Source organism: Squalius cephalus, assembly GCF_949319135.1.
Source record: "Squalius cephalus genome assembly, chromosome: 25".
Classification (NCBI taxonomy): domain Eukaryota; kingdom Metazoa; phylum Chordata; class Actinopteri; order Cypriniformes; family Leuciscidae; genus Squalius; species Squalius cephalus.
This window is the reverse complement of record NC_137146.1, coordinates 31,056,933-31,074,462: the sequence shown is the minus strand read 5'-3', so window position 1 is coordinate 31,074,462 and position 17,530 is coordinate 31,056,933. Positions and strand designations below refer to the sequence as shown.

Genomic DNA, 17,530 nt, shown 5'->3' with positions numbered 1-17,530 from the left:
CCTGCAGGTTCTCCTGCACCAACTCCATCAACCCTCGGTCTGCGCCTGCGGGTTCTCCTGCTCCAGCTCCACCAACCCTCGGTCTGTGCCTGCGGGTTCTCCTGCTCCAGCTCCACCAACCCTCGGTCTGTGCCTGCGGGTTCTCCTTCACCAGCTCCATCAACCCTCGGTCTGCGCCCGCAGGTTCTCCTGCACCAGCTCCATTAACCCTCGGTCTGCGCCCGCAGGTTCTCCTGCACCAGCTCCATTAACCCTCGGTCTGCGCCTGCAGGTTCTCCTGCACCAACTCCATCAACCCTCGGTCTGCGCCTGCGGGTTCTCCTGCTCCAGCTCCACCAACCCTCGGTCTGTGCCTGCGGGTTCTCCTGCTCCAGCTCCACCAACCCTCGGTCTGTGCCTGCGGGTTCTTCTTCACCAGCTCCATCAACCCTCGGTCTGCGCCCGCAGGTTCTCCTGCATCAGCTCCACCAACCCTCGTTCTGCGCCCGCAGGTTCTCCTGCATCAGCTCCACCAACCCTCGGTCTGCGCCCGCAGGTTCTCCTGCACTGGCTCCACCAACCCTCGGTCTGCGCCTGCAGGTTCTCCTGCACCAGCTCCATTAACCCTCGGTCTGCGCCTGCAGGTTCTCCTGCACCAACTCCATCAACCCTCGGTCTGCGCCTGCGGGTTCTCCTGCTCCAGCTCCACCAACCCTCGGTCTGTGTCTGCGGGTTCTCCTGCTCCAGCTCCACCAACCCTCGGTCTGTGCCTGTGGGTTCTCCTTCACCAGCTCCATCAACCCTCGGTCTGCGCCCGCAGGTTCTCCTGCATCAGCTCCATCAACCCTCGGTCTGCGCCCGCAGGTTCTCCTGCACCAGCTCCATTAACCCTCGGTCTGCGCCCGCAGGTTCTCCTGCACCAGCTCCATTAACCCTCGGTCTGCGCCTGCAGGTTCTCCTGCACCAACTCCATCAACCCTCAGTCTGCGCCTGCGGGTTCTCCTGCTCCAGCTCCACCAACCCTCGGTCTGTGCCTGCGGGTTCTCCTGCTCCAGCTCCACCAACCCTCGGTCTGCGCCCGCAGGTTCTCCTGCATCAGCTCCACCAACCCTCGGTCTGCGCCTGCAGGTTCTCCTGCACCGGCTCCATCAACCCTCGGTCTGTGCCTGCGGGTTCTCCTTCACCAGCTCCATCAACCCTCGGTCTGCGCCTGCGGGTTCTCCTGCTCCAGCTCCACCAACCCTCGGTCTGCGCCTGCGGGTTCTCCTGCTCCAGCTCCACCAACCCTCGGTCTGTGTCTGCGGGTTCTCCTGCTCCAGCTCCATCAACCCTCGGTCTGCGCCTGCAGGTTCTCCTGCACCGGCTCCATCAACCCTCGGTCTGTGCCTGCGGGTTCTCCTTCACCAGCTCCATCAACCCTCGGTTTGCGCCTGCGGGTTCTCCTGCTCCAGCTCCACCAACCCTCGGTCTGCGCCTGCGGGTTCTCCTGCTCCAGCTCCACCAACCCTCGGTCTGTGTCTGCGGGTTCTCCTGCTCCAGCTCCATCAACCCTCGGTCTGTGTCTGCGGGTTCTCCTTCACCAGCTCCATCAACCCTCGGTCTGTGCCTGTGGGTTCTCCTGCTCCAGCTCCACCAACCCTCAGTCTGTGCCTGCGGGTTCTCCTGCTCCAGCTCCATCAACCCTCGGTCTGTGTCTGCGGGTTCTCCTTCACCAGCTCCATCATCCCTCGGTCTGCGCCTGTGGGTTCTCCTGCTCCAGCTCCACCAACCCTCAGTCTGTGCCTGCGGGTTCTCCTGCACCGGCTCCATCAACCCTTGGTCTGCACCTCCAGGTTCTCCTGCACCAGCTCCATCAACCCTCGGTCTGCGCCTGCGGGTTCTCCTGCTCCAGCTCCATCAACCCTCGGTCTGTGCCTGCGGGTTCTCCTGCTCCAGCTCCACCAACATTCGGTCTGCGCCTGCTCCAGCTCCACCACCCCTCCGTCTGCGCCTGCAGGTTCTCCTGCTCCGGCTCTCTTGGTCCTCCCCCAGATGTCAGCACGGTTTGGTTCTGGGTCAGCGTCTGCGTCAGCGGACTTTGCCACTGGGATCTCGTCGCCGTTCGCCTATCCCCATTGCTATATATGTTATTTGAGAGGAATGCTATATAAGTTGAACCCACACATTCATTCTCTATTCAGTCACGTTCACGTTAGGTGTGTTTCTCTGCACTAATTGAACTATCTTGCCTCTTTGGATTTATTTAACTTTGTGTTGAAATTATATTCATCTTCTGTCTGCCTGTCTGCTTGATACACACACACTGTATGGTGTCAAATGTAGTAACTAGACTTAATTGAATAGCTTTGCAAAGTTTAAAAATTATATTCTTTATCTGACTGATGTTAATATTATATCTGACACTATCAATTAAAATTTTCTTCAGCTTTTTGTTCTAAATTTTGTGTGAAATATGCCTTCATGAAAATTAACCATGTGTCCAGTTTTTAAAACAGCTTGTCTTTGAATCGATTCTTGGACTCAACCAATTCTGACCTGGAATCCAAGATGTCTGCATCTGTTTTCACTAACCATTTAACCAAAAAAAAGTTGAAGTTTTAAGAGCTGAATGTCTAATTTTTGTGGAATGTGCTATTTAATATATGTTATGACCCATGTTGCTTGTTGAGGCTGGACAGTTTCAGGTATTTAGGTTTTGTGACATCATTAATCGTTCAAACTCAAAGTGGTTATTTGGCAGGAAGTTTGAGGCTGAGCTCAGAAGGAGAATCTTTTTAAGAAGATCTAAATCTTTATGTCTAAGACAAGAATCAATACTGTAATTAACTTATGAGGACATTGTCCTTTCACAAAGAGGATGCATGATTCAGCCAACTTGGCACTGATTGAGATAATGCTGAACAAATTATAGCACACGAGTCATTGCAGGACTGGGGATTTGGATGGCAGGAAAGACTCAATCGCCAACAAAAGAAAAGGAAAAGAAAAAAAGAGGTAGAACATGTATCTACAAACAATTATGTATTGTGGTTTATTAATTGTATATAGAGCCTAAGGCCCACATATAAGGTACACTTCCTTTATTTATGGCATTAAAAGCACCCAATAAAAAGCATTACAAAGAACAACAACAATAATAATACTGGTCTGTATGTCTCTCAATGATAACATTTCCTTACCCATTACATGATATGCAATTTTGTACAGAGATATATCCAATTTAGGCTGAAATTTCTCATTTAGTACAATTCTAATTTCACATAAACTAGTAATTAAACAAAATATCAAACATATACAAATCCTCTATTCCTTGCTAAAAATGGTTATTATTTACTGAGAGAAAAGGCATTTGGAGAATCTGCACATCAGTGTTGATGGCTTGTCTCTCTTCTACCCTGTGAATGGAGCTGAGAACACTTAGCATAAGAGAACTTGCCTGAGACAGACCATTATCACTGCAGATCAATGCATTCACAGTTTTTAGACTTTACATGCTTGATGCTGCAGTATTCTGAAGTAATGTCTTTAAAGGGCTTCATATCATGGGCAATAAAATGTTCACTAAAATAAAAGAGCATACACTGACATATCAAAATATGTCAGTGCCATTGTTTTGTCTTAAGATTTTCTAAGGCATGTTTATAAAAGTTACTTAAATGTCCTAATTAAACTAATGCCTAATCCTGGTTTAATCTAAACCCTGTCTGTGAAACCGGGCCTAGGCATCATACACTTGGGGGCAAAACTGAGAAAAACTGGGCTTCACACAATAAACAACACTACCAGATTTTTAAGTTGATCCAAACAAACTCAGGCAGAAACATGTGAAAATAAATCAGTGTCTAATATGTCCATCATTCCCTACACACTTTTCTGTGAAATCAATCAACTCTGACTGCTCTAAACCTGCAGACTGCCTCTGACTTTAGGCAACTAGTGTTGACTTGCCCAGACTGTAAATCAGGGACAAAATCTGGGCAAAAATGACCCATTATGAATTTTCATACAGATCTCTCTCTTGGTAGTCCATCGTATCCGATGATGGCGTTCCACTTCATTTGCAGAGTACTCTTTCATGACTGTAGAGTCCAATCCTTGATCCACACATTTTATTACATATTGGGCATGTAAAGTCTGAGTTTGTAGAGGCAGACATGGTTGCATGTCTCCATAGTCTTTTTTGTTGTTTCCTTATATTTCTCTCAGATTCCAGCTGCACTATTCCTGTGTGGCAGAGCTGCTTCCAGGTGCTTCGGTTTGCTGTGAATTCTTCAAGGCATGATGGATTAATTTGACACTTTCCTAGTGATGTTTTTAGTTGGTCTTTGTACCGCTTTTTCTGACCCCCTGCAGAACGGCGGCCCTGATGCCGCTGACCATAAAGGATTTGTCGTGGAAGACGATCTTGAGGCATCTTAATAACATGCCCAAGCCAGCATAGTTGATGTTCAGTGAGTGTTGCCTCCATACTCTTGCAGTTTGTTCTAGCAAGCACGTCAGAATGTGGTACATGGTCATAGCATGTGATCCCCAAGATTCGCTGCAAGCACCTTATATGGAAACGCTCCAGCAACCTTAGGTGATGGCTGTATATGACCCCGGCTTCACAGCTGTAAAGAAGAGTGGTGATGCACACAGCTTTATAGATGGTACTTTAGTGCTCAATTTAAGGTGCTTATTTTGAAAGACCTTGCGTCGAAGGTTGCCAAAGGCTGCAGAAGCTTGCCTTATCCGATTTTTTCGAGATTGCAGTCCTCTGATACAATGCTGCCTAGATACTTAAAGGATGGCACTATTGTAAGTGATTGTTGTTCTATGGTAAAAACAGGCTTGGTAGGTGGAGGGCTGAGCCTCCATTGGCATATCACTTCAGTTTTGGTGGTATTAACTGACAAGCCCAATCTGCTATAGGTCTTCACAGCAGCAGCAAGGATAATTTGCAGGTCTTCTGGGGTATGTGCCATGAACACGCAGTTGTCAGCATACTGCAACTCAAGGACCCGCATTACTGAGATCTTAGTGGCGACCTGGAACCTTCGAATATTAAAGAGATTTCCATCCAACCTGAAGTCAACAGTGATCCCAATACTGCTTTCAAGCTTATCACACAGAAGCTTTGTGACACAGAGGAAGTAGATATTAAAAAGTACCGGTGCCAGCACACATCCTTGTCTTACCCCAGTGAGTACTCCAAAAGGCTCTGACTCCTGACCACCTGTGGTCACACGAGCTACCATCCCTTCATGGAACTGTGACAGGATGTTAAAAACTTTTTTGGACAACCAAATTTTGTTAAGATGTCCCAGAGCAGCTCTCGATTCACAGTGTTGAAAGCTTTGGAGAGATCGACAAATGCCATGAAGAGGTCCTGATGTTGTTCACGGCATTTTTCTTGGAGCTATCTCACTGTGAAAATCATGTCCAAAGTACTCAGATTCTTTCTGAAGCCACACTGTGACTCTGGCAACAAATGTTCGGTTAGGTTTTCCACCAGCATATGTAGCATGATTTTTGCCAGGACCTTACCTGCGACCGCTAGCAGCGATATACCTCGACTGTTGCTACAAATAGATTTTTCACCCTTGTTTTTATATAAAGTGACAATGTTTGCATCTCTCCATTGTTGAGGGACACACTCCTGTTCCCAGACCTGCATTATGTATTGATGAATCATCCTGGTACACAGGTTGCCACCCTGTTTAAGGAGCTCCGGTGGGATGCCGTCATTGCCAGGGGACTTATTATTTTTGAGGGAGTTGATCACTGCTAGCACCTCTAGAAATGTTGGAAGATGATCAAGGGCTTGGATAGGTGGTCGATTTGGTAGCTCCTCCAAGATGGAATGATCATTGGCGACTGACGGTTAAGGAGGACTTAAAAATATTCAGCCCACCTTGCCAAGATCTGTTTCCTGTCTTTTAAAATTATTAGTCCATCTGCTGCTTTTAAAGGTGTAATAGAACAATTCCTAGGTCCATATATGATTTTTAAGGAGTTGTAGAAGTTTTACATATCGTTTCTATCAGCATATGATTGAATTTCTTGAGCCTTGTTCAACCACCATGAATTCTGTAGAGTACGTAAAGTTGTCTGTACCTCCTTGCGTGCTGTTTGTCATTGCTGCCGAAGGATGGTGGATGCAGGGCAGCTGATGATAGCCCTGTATGCTCTGCACTTAGTTTCCAGCATGGACATGATGGCATCAGAGTTCTCATCAAACCAGTCCTGATGTTTTCTGGTTTTATAGCCTATAGAATCAACTGCAGTTTCATGTAACATTGAGGCAATGGATGCCCATTTTTGATCTATGGTGTAATCAGAACACAGAATGGACTCGCACTCTGATGACCTCATACCTATTGAATGGCGGAACATATCCCTTGGTGAAGCCGACTTTAGCATAGCACAATTCAGTTGCTTTCTGGTGGATTTCCTGAGATGCTCTGGGGGGCGCACTTTGAAATGGAGCTTGGTAATAATCAAGCGGTGATCCGTCCAGCACTCTGCACCTCTCATGGCCCGGGTCAACAGAACATCACTAATGTCAGCACGTCTTGCTACGACATAGTCAATCATATGCCAGTGTTTAGATCGTGGATGCATCCAAGATGTTTTATATTTGGTTTTCTGCTGAAACAATGTGTTTCATACAGATACATAATAGGCAGAATACATGACCACGTAATTTCACAATCGCATCTGAAATTTGACTGCAATATTCTAGAATGAGATTTTTGTTACATCACACTTGTTGTCGGAATGTTGTTGAATTTCCTTGTCATCACGTTTAATAGACTGTAAACATTTTTTCCGGCTACATATAACCATCAGCATTCTATTATTTAATATAATGAAGTTTTATTTTTTATTTGTATTTTCAACTGACTTTTTTTTAACTCTTTCGTCTGAAAACTGTAAATAATGTTTAATTGCATTTTTGGCAGAATATTTTTGGTGCACTAAATTTCGGTGGATCCCTAATTCTGTATTCTTTGTACAGTTTGAGTAACTGGACAGCATTACACAATAAATTGTTAAATGTTAGCTTTCTAAACATCTTTAAAATAACTGTCAAATAGAAAGAAAATGGAGAGGTAAATAAATTAATCACCACATCATTCTGTAAGAAATCAAGTGTTTGCCCTGTCTGATCAGTGTTTAGTTGTGCTTCAGTGAATGGAGTTTAAGTCTGGACTTTGACTGTGCCATTTCAAAACCTTTCTTGTTTTTCAACCATTCTGAGGTAGAATTACAGCAAGATAATGATTTTAAATAGAACGTACCAACTGTGCTTCAGATAATGGACAGACGGTGTTACATTGTTCATAATAATTATCTTATACGGAGCAGAATTCACAGTTCTATCAAAAAGCTCCACTTTTGTTTCTGTTCATAGTGGCATGATGCACAATGTTTGATGAAAAGAAAGACAAACCAAACAAAAGCAAAATAACTAAACTGTGGACAGTCAACAAAGACTTTTTTTAACAGCTTGAATAGTAATTCAGTTCTCTACATGTGATGTAAAGAAGAGACTGGTCACAGAATAAATGTTTTCAGATGAGTGTCATTCAGTAAACAGCCTGGTATATGCTGAGATGTTCAGTGACAACAGAGATAGTTTAACTACAAGCTTAAAGTGCAAGTTTGTCAGCAGCTTCAGTTCAATTAGCAAATTAAAAATAGTTAGAATTTGTGCAGGAAGAAGTGTCACATTAAACAGACACGGTGAAAGACAAAGATCCTTTTTTCCATTAACAGTGATTTGATGTCAGATTACAAAGATGCAAATGGTAAAGGGCGCCAAGCACCACAGTGCTAATTCACACACACTCACACTCTCACACATACACACACACACACACACACCAAAAAAACAGAAGTACAACCTTTGTATAATTGGGCCTTAATATGCTCTGAACAGTTGACGTTTTCTTCTTGTGAGTGTGTCAGCGGAGCACATATCTGTCAAATGCAGAGTTCTGACAGAAATTAAATTCTCCTGAACTGACAGAGACCATTAGACTCATTAATGCAAAATGCATGAAGCTCTCTTCCAGCAAGCAAAACCTTCATTTCCATCAATTTTTATCACACTTAGCAGAGAGAAACAGAGAGCACTTCCCTGACATGACAGCCTGAGAGTGGACGAGGAAAAGGTGGTGCTCATTAGGACAAAATCAATATGTGTGTGTGTCTGAGAGAGTTATTAATCTGTTAAATGATAGAGAATGTATCTATAATTAATCATTAATCTTGATTAGCAAATTATTTGCTCTTATCATCCGATCGTCTTTCTATTAGTGTTACTCGATCTTAGTGCTGCATTTGATACTATTGACCACAACATTCTTTTGAATAGAGATGTCTCATCGATCACAAGTTCAGTATGGTGTACCACAAAGCTCAGTTCTAGGACCGTTGCTTTTCACTCTGAACATGCTACCCTCTCTCTCTCTCACACACACACACACACACACACACACACACACACACACACACACACTGTACATGCTACCCTTGGGAGATATCATTAGGAAGCATGGCATTAGTTTTCACTGTTATGCTTACGATACTCAGCTCTATATTTCTTCACGCCCTGATGAAACTTACCAATTCACAAAATTAACGGAATGCATAACTGATATAAAAAAAATGGATGACTAGTAATTTCCTACTACTTAATTCTGAAAAAACAGAGATTCTGATTATTGGACAAAAACCTTCCTCACATAATAATCTAGAATACTGTCTAACACTTGATGGCTGCTCTGTTGAGTCTTCGTCGTCGGTTAGGAACCTGTGTGTGTGTGTGTGTGTGTGTGTGTGAGTGTGTGTGTGTGGGTGTGCTCTTTGATACCAATCTTTCATTTGAAAGTCACGTGTCTAGTATCTGTAAAACCGCATTCTTCCATCTTAAAAATATATCTAAATTACGTCATATGCTCTCATTGACAAATGCGGAACAATTAGTTCATGCGTTCATGAGCTCAAGGCTAGATTATTGTAATGCTCTACTGGGTGGTTGCCCTGCACGCTTAATAAACAAACTACAGCTGGTCCAAAACGCAGCAGCTCGAGTTCTTACCAGAACCAGGAAGTATGACCATATTAGCCCGGTTCTGTCAACACTGCACTGGCTCCCTATTAAACTGTCACATTTATGTTCAGTTTAGCTCAGTTCATGGACTTTTAGTTTATGTTTACGTTTATGGTGTATGTTGCTTTGCCTATTATCATTAAAACTTTGTGTTGGAACTGTAATCTTCATCTGCCTTCTTGCAACCACCCGTGACAGAAACATTATATACATTTTAAAATATTGCTGATTACTTACAAAGCACTAAATGGTTTAGCTCCGCAGTGCTTGAGCGAGCTCTTAACGCATTATAGTCCGTCACGTCTATTGTGATTTCAGATCACCAAAACGCCGTTGTCATGTAAATGAACAGCCCGAACACATTATGGGCCCTATCTTGCACCCAGCGCAATTGACTTTGTACAGCGACGCATGTATCATTCCTATTTTGCACCCGCGCACACAGCGGACTTTTCCCTCCACAGACGCACGCCGGTTAACTAAGAAATACACTTGTGCTCCCGGGAGCGGTTCAGTGCAAAAAGGAGGCGTGTTCCAGCGCAAACGTTCCCTGGTGCTATTTTGCAGGTTTAGAAAACAGTTGCGCCACTAACCGAAAAAATCTAGTTTAAAGTCAGTGGCGCGTTGCGGATGTTATTCATATGCTATTTTAAGGGCGCATGCTTGGCCATAATCAATGTAGCGTGTGCACAACGCACATACACTTTGATTCTCTCATCTACACAGACGCAGCAGTTTTCATTTTTGCAAATCATACATTATTACGATAGATAGATAGATAGATAGATAGATAGATAGATAGATAGTTTATTATAAAAGCATAAATCTAGCTTACACATTTACCCAAATTATCATACGCCTGTTTAGCCGAAGTTAATTTGGGTGTGTTTCTCCATCCCCAATGTCACTTCTGTGTGTTTTACGGCCCTGGCGAGAACGTCGGTCTCCTCGGCTGTGAACCGCTCCTGGCAAATCCGCCGTTATAATAGCAATCCGCCATGGAACAAGCGCGCCTGCTCTTAAAGGGAATGTGAGATGATGCTCTGACTGGTTTATTTCACGTTACGCCCAAACCACACCTATGAATAATGAAGCGACTTCAGACCAACACATTTTAGATTTGCGTCGGCACAAGAGTCATTTATCCCGCCGGTGTAACAGCAACAGCGCCCAAGACCCGCCCACACAGTTACTTGCGTTTCGCGCTTGATACTTGCGTTTCAGATCGTTAAAATAAGGCCCTAAAAGTTTTCTGTTTTCTGTTGAAAACAGTGTTGTGTAAGCGGCCCCTAAAATAATAACTAGTGATTTATACAATGGAAATTAATCAATCAAAAACTTACTTAAACTGGACAATAACTAGAGCTGCTGTAAAGCCAAAACAATCTCTGTTCCATTATCACTTTCCAAAGCCCCTTTCATACAGAGTTTCCGGAAAATACACAGATAAAGTGACCCGGGATTTGACCCAGGTTCGTTTGATTTTGGTTCATTCACACTGCCAGTGATTTTCCGGAATCAGCGAGTGCGTTCACACACAACCCGTAAAAATCCCGTAAAGACACGTGACATCGATGTGACTTGTATTGTCTCAGCAGTGTCTTAAGTTTGCTTATGATAAACCACGCTTGTGCATTTTTTTTCTCTGATTCGATCATAAATTTGCGCATTACGTACCGTTTCACAGCTGGCGAACGATCCCGGCTTCAGCGTCATCACTACGACACGGCATTATTACGGCTTTTGTTCACACAGCGCGCGTTCCGGGACTGAACACGGCAATGTTACTAGGTCCCCAACCCGGCATCGATGCCGGCATCAATCCCGGGTCGTGTTTGCGTTCACACAGAAGGCGTTCTGGCAATTTCCCGGCAATTTGCCGGGATTATCGTGCTGTGTGAAAGGGGCTCAATTGTCACGACCGACTCAAAGCCGTGACAAATGAAATAAGGACAGAGTAAGGTTGGTATGGTTGCAACCAAAAATATTTATTAACATATATATAATATTAAAAAAATATATAATATAAAAAAACAACATAATCAAAGACAATTTCTGTCAGACACATGATGTAAAAGTATTAGACAGAACAAAATTCAAAAGTAATAACAAGGTCGAAGTAAACAATCAGAAGCCAAAACCAAGCACAAAACAACTGGGAGCAAGTGAGCGCACCCTCATACCAACAAACCCTGAGGTTTAATAGAGGAAGAACAGGCGCACATCATTCTCCTGAACAGCCTCCGATCCACACTGTTATCTCTGTGAAGCTTATTGGAAACAATCTGTAGCGCTATATAAATGAAGGGGACTTGCCTTGACTTGAGTTGGTTCTTCAGTCATATTAATCCACTGTCACAAAAGTCTAGTATTACCGTATTTTCCGGACTATAAGTCGCTCCGGAGTATAAGTCGCATCAGTCAAAAAATGCGTCATGAAGAGGAAAAAAACATATATAAGTCGCACTGGACTATAAGTCGCATTTATTTAGAAATTTATTTCACAAAATCCAAGACCAAGAACAGACATTTAATCTGGAAAGGCAAGTTATTCAACTACACAGAACAACAGGCTGAATAACGTTAGGTGTCCGGTATGTTAACGCAACACATTAACAGTTATTCAGCTACACGATAACATTAAGAACATATACCTGGGAGGCTGAATAGGCTAAATTAACATAAGCCAGCGAGCCCAACAAGCAAGTTACCAGTAAACAAGTTCACCAAGCTCCCGCGATCTCATTCCACATCATTTTCTTCATCCTTGGCGTCGCTTTTGAACAACTCCGCCAACTAGAGCGCCCTCTCACAGCTGTAGACGGTAATGTTTTCTCTTGGTTCATCTCAGTCTGAATTAATTTTGATATATAAGTCGCACCTGAATATAAGTCGCAGGACCAGCCAAACTATGAAAAAAAGTGCGACTTATAGTCCGGAAAATACGGTAACTCTAATTGTCTGGGCATCATTTTATGCTCCACTGTAATTCCAGATTTAAGACATGTACCTTGAAATCATCTTCAAAGCCTTCTAACCCTAACCCTAACCCTAACCCAAGACTCAATAGTGCTCACTTCTGCTTCTACACAGCCAACCTTTTCAGATTCTTTTGATTCTAAACTCACAGCTGAGCCACTGACACAACAGAAGGGAAGCCAAACACAAAACTGGTATGATTAGTAGCAGATTTAAAAGAAAGCTTTTCTTTATTTGCTTTTATGAGCAGCAAGAGCCAATGCAAATCCACATTAAATTAGTCTATCAGCCATTTCCTTAATAGTATCATTTTGATCTATGATACTTTTTTCATGTCCTTGTGGCTTTTCTCTCTTGCTGATTATATTTTCCTAATGCCAAGAGCACCCAGTTCAGGCATGTACCTCCACAAAAGACTTTTGATAAATATTTGCTGTGTGATGCATGGATTGTGTGCCTCCTCTGACCTTCATTCGCTGTCATTCATTCTTCTTTCTGTTTGACTGCATCTTGTCTATCCAAACCACATTAGGGGAATGTGAAACACTGATACAAGCACATTACACACACTTAATATATAATCTCATATTATGGCTGACTATGTTGATAACTAATTATTACTTTATGGCCCGGTTTCACAGACAGGGCTTAGATTAAAAAAAACATCACTGGTGTGCATCTACAAAACAATGGAACCGACATATTTTAAGTTCAAACATGCATTTTAGTCTGGGACTAGGCTTGAGCCTTGTCTTTGAATACAGACAAAAGTATTTTAAACTTAAACTAGAAGACTAATCAATGCAAATACATGAGAGGAATGTGTTTAATTTGTGCAAATAAACATATTCTGACTTGAAATGAAATCTGAATTCAATTGTATTATTCTGCAGCAATTCATAATTATTTAAAAAAAACAAAAATACTCTGAAGACATTGTAACTAGAGAGATCATTTGAATTATAGTCAAATATAGACAAAATAATATGTCTGGTTTAAAAAAGAATATGAATTGAATTAAATTCTGAAAACAAATTCATATACATTTATTATTGTAAAATGTATAATTTTACAAACTAACCCACGTTAAGTTGACTCTTGAAAAAAAATGTCTGTCAAAAATTTAAATATATAAATATAACAATAATTCAAATATAATTGTAGTCGTTCATGCTCAGTGTGTAGTGAGAGCGTGCGTGTGTAATCCGTGTAACACTAACACATTGTGTCAGGCTTCTGGTTTATTCTTGTTTGGTGACAGAGCCCTCACACTCCTGCCGTCTCGTCACTGTGAGAATGCGGTTCTGAGTTCGCTCTTCCGTCCACGAGAGCATGGTGTTCGGACCCGGCACTTCTGTCTAGTTTGGTTTCGGTTCAGTGGCGGGGTTCGGACATGCTCTGTATGTTTTATTTCCACTGAGTGAACGGGATGGGATTCTCGGTGCGCTCTGGTCTCATTGTGTGAACGTGTGTTTTCGAGTTCGCTCGGGCCGTACGCTCTTCTGTCCGTGTGTGTGTTGTGTTCTGTGCAGCACGAAGCTCGTGGTTTTCCATCGGCCCTGTGCTTTCATGTACTCATGTTTTGTGTGGACAGGCAGTCGGTGAGAGCTCTCATTGGCTGCGTGTTCGTGTTGTGATTGTGTTCGCTGGTCGTGTGCTTGTTTTTGTCATGTTTGGTGTGAGCACATGGCTTGTCATGTTTGTTTCTATGTGCCATGTGCTCTCCTGTTGATTGTCTTAACCTCACCCCTATTGTTCCCTGATTATTGGTTTATTTGCCCACCTACTCTCTCATGTTACCCTCCTATTTATTCTCCTTATGTTCTCTGTCCTGTGCCAGCAAAGCCCATGACACTCTGCATCTTTGAGTCCTCGCTCATCCTTCACTACAACCTTGACAGACTGGTTATTACTATAGTCATCGTACTTAAATTCCATAATCAATGAATTTCATTTTTATTACCGTAAAGATGTATTGTTGCATTTTGACACCCGTAATAAACATGCACAGCGCTACACGTACCTGTCCAGGTGCAGCAGTTTCACACAGGAGTGTCTCGTACTCAATAGCAAACACTGGAGCATTATCATTAATGTCCATGACTGTGATCAGAGCGATTCCTCTGCCAACCTGAGACGGGTCCTCTGACACACACACACACACACACACACACACAGTTAGCATCAACAGCTATTCGCTAAGACATACAGACTCACTACATAGAAAGAGACTTTTGATTGGTGGTCTAAGACGGGTCAGTATGATGTTATGTCTAGATCAGGGGTGTCCAATCCTGCTCCAGGAAGGCCAACATCCTGAACACTTTAGCTTGCCTTTCAGAACTCTGTTTGCATCATTGAATCACTTTCCTGTTATCCCTGTAAAGCTGACATGACTTGACTTTAGCTTCTACCCGCTCCAACACACAGCTGGTCAGGTGTGCTTATTAAGGGTTAGCTGAACTCTGCAGGACAGTGCAGGATAGGTTTGAACACCCCTAGTCTAGATCGTTATGATTTTCTGACAAATAAAGACTTCTGGAAATCAGAATTGCAGTTTTGAATCGCCAACCTGCAAACGAGTCAATTGGTGAAACCAGTTTTCGATTTATTTAGTGTTAACTTTATCTTGAGAATGTGTGAATTAACTTTTGGAGAACTTTCCAGTCTGATCTGTAAGAAGGAATAATGTTAGTATGACATTTAGTGTGTGTGGATGAGAGTTACATCAAGATTCTGTGGAGTGAGATCCTTTCTCCTTGAAAGTGTTATTCTGCACGAGTGTCACCTCGCGGCAAGACATCTCCATAATTAAGCAAAGAACAGTTGTGTAGACATGCCTTAGTCAGCAGCTCAGCTCATAGACCCTGAGCTACAGGCCACAATCAGTCCCAGAAGAACACATTCACATTCAAGTGCTTTATTGTCCTGCTCACGTGTGATTAGAGGAAGGGCATGTAGAGCACAAACGTGTTTTCAGTGGGTGAAGAACCAGCAATGCAGAGCTGATATGGACCAAACATAATTTGGTGATTCTATCTATCTATCTATCTATCTATCTATCTATCTATTCTGACTAAGGCATGTATACACAATTGTTCTGTTTTTAATTATGCAAATGTAGATTATCAGATGTGGCTTATATTATACTCACGGTTCTCAGTGGCAAATATGGTGATGTTGTGGACTGAATTGAGTTCTCTGTCGAGAGGTTTGGCTGTGCTGATGACACCAGACAGGGCATCCACGTTGAAGAACCGCTCCAGGTCTGTGTTACGGTCTATGGAGTACCTGGACACACCAGTCACGAGTCTTTCAATAATAACACGGACAATAAACTAATCTTTATAGGCTTTCTTCTTTTCTTATTTATCATCATTGGCTCTAATCTGGAAAAATAATTCACCCGGTTAACCGTAGCATAACTAAAAGTATTCTTAGATGCTTTTTCCCCCTATTAATTTAAATTTAGCATATCCTAAAGTGTTGTTATTAAACAAGTACAGATATTAATCCATAGCCCAATCACTGATGTTTCATTTTCCTGCCACTCCTATGATTCTATGGTTACTGTTATTAGTTCATTCTGTTCAGGTGCACGTCATTAATTATCTTCAGTCACTACTTTAGTTCTTCCTTCACAGTCTTCCAGTGTTCAGTCACGCTTACGTTTAGTGTGTGTGTTGCTCTGCCTTTTCTTATTAAACCTCATTTTGGAACTCCACTCTTCATCTTCGTCTGTTTGCCTGCAACCACCCGTGTAGCTCACCTGTCTATATACTTACTGTTATAGACTACTACAAGTCATACCCTGAAGCAGTAGTCATTGCTGATATAACTTCCAAGACCGTTACCAAGGAAATTATGCAAATATTTGCCCGATTTGGGTATCCCTTGGAAGTAGTGACTGACAACGGGAAGCAGTTTGTCGGATACGTCTTTTTGACAGGCATTTCTGAGAACTAGTGGAGTTAAGTACATCAAGGCCTCAACTTACTACCCCAAAAGTAATGATAAAATAGAACGATTTCATCGTTACTTGGAGAAAGCCTTCAAAGCAACTAAAAGTGAAGGGCGGAATTGGAGTGAAGATCTCTCAAATATTCTTCTTGCCTATCGATCTACACCACATAGAGCACTGGGTGAGACACCAGCTTATCTGATGTTTGGACGAGATGTGTGTACGAAGTTGCCTAGTCTCATCACGGACAAAAGAGAAACAAAAGACATTGAAAGTCATCATAAAAGGTACAATGAGAAAATGAAACAGTACGCAGACATGACAAGACGAGCCAAGGAACACAACTTTAAGTTGGGAGACATTGTATATGTGGCGAGTATGGAAGATGGTAAGCTGGACTCTAAGTATAGAGATACTCGTTTTGTGCTGCTGAAGCACACATCGGACAATTCCTTTCAAATTGTCAATGTAGAGGATGGCTCTAGGATTGTGAGAAATGTGAAGCACATTCATCATGTTCCCATTCAGTTGGAGATTAGCAAACCAGAACCAGCAGAAAAACAAAGCAATCAAGGAATTCAAGAGACAGCTGTCAAGTCATATTTCTCCAAAGAGCCACAGAGTTCTTCTGTTACAGACCAGACACCTGTAGCAAGCCTTTGAGTGGTTAAGAAACCTGCTCGTTTCAAGGACATGATTATGTAAATGTTTGAGTATGTTTGTTGACAGGTTAGTCCGTTTGGATTGAAACAATATAGCAGTATTCAGAATAACGGTAAAAAAACATTTAATTTTCAGGCCCCCAAAATGCTGTTGTCATGTAAATGAATGACCAAAACGCATACAAAGTTTTCCACTTTACATGACAGCCAGTTGTCGTTCTGTTATGATTTTTGTTTGTTCTTGGTTTTCCCATGAAATATCTTAGAATGCAATACTAACTTTGAAAGAAATTCTGATAATAAAGTGAAATCAAGTAAATGTGTTTAGCAGCCTCTGTCACAAAACCAAGAAATAGACTAGACAGAAGTGACAGAACCCTCACAAGGAAACCACATGACAAGCCATGTGCTCACAACAAACATGACTAAAACACGAGCACATGGCCAGTAAAACATGTGCTCACAAAACAAGACGTGAACACGCAGCTAATGAGAACACTCTTAAGCCACGTGTTCACACAACATGACAACATGAAAGAGACAAAACAGGAGTGTCAGGGCTCTGTCACAAAACCAAGAAATAGACTAGACAGAAGTGACAGAACCCTGACACCTGTTCGTTCAACCCTCACAACCAAACTTGCAAGTTCTTGCTCTTTACAAATTTTGGCTAAAACTAAATGGCTGAAGAGTTAACTTTATTTTTTATGTAATGTCAACTTTTTATACATTTGATAATTCAATCAACCATTTATCTGACCAAAAACAGAAGAAGCAAACTAATATAGGCTCTGATTCATGTGTGGTTACAAGTGCTTTCTGATGTCCAGTCAGTGTTATGTTTAGAAC

The 17,530-nt window shown here is 42.5% G+C and overlaps 1 protein-coding gene across 1 annotated transcript in view; it reads right to left on the bottom strand.

Moving 5' to 3' along the window:
* LOC307153687 (cadherin-7) overlaps positions 1-17,530 on the bottom strand; it is a 106,604-nt gene that overhangs the window by 11,002 nt on the left and 78,072 nt on the right. Inside the window, exons 7-8 of the mRNA XM_079863305.1 lie at positions 15,213-15,349; positions 14,082-14,203 (exon numbers count right to left, since the gene is read on the bottom strand). Coding sequence (XP_079719431.1) covers positions 14,082-14,203; positions 15,213-15,349 — 259 coding nt within the window. The remainder of the gene's footprint in view (positions 1-14,081; positions 14,204-15,212; positions 15,350-17,530) is intronic.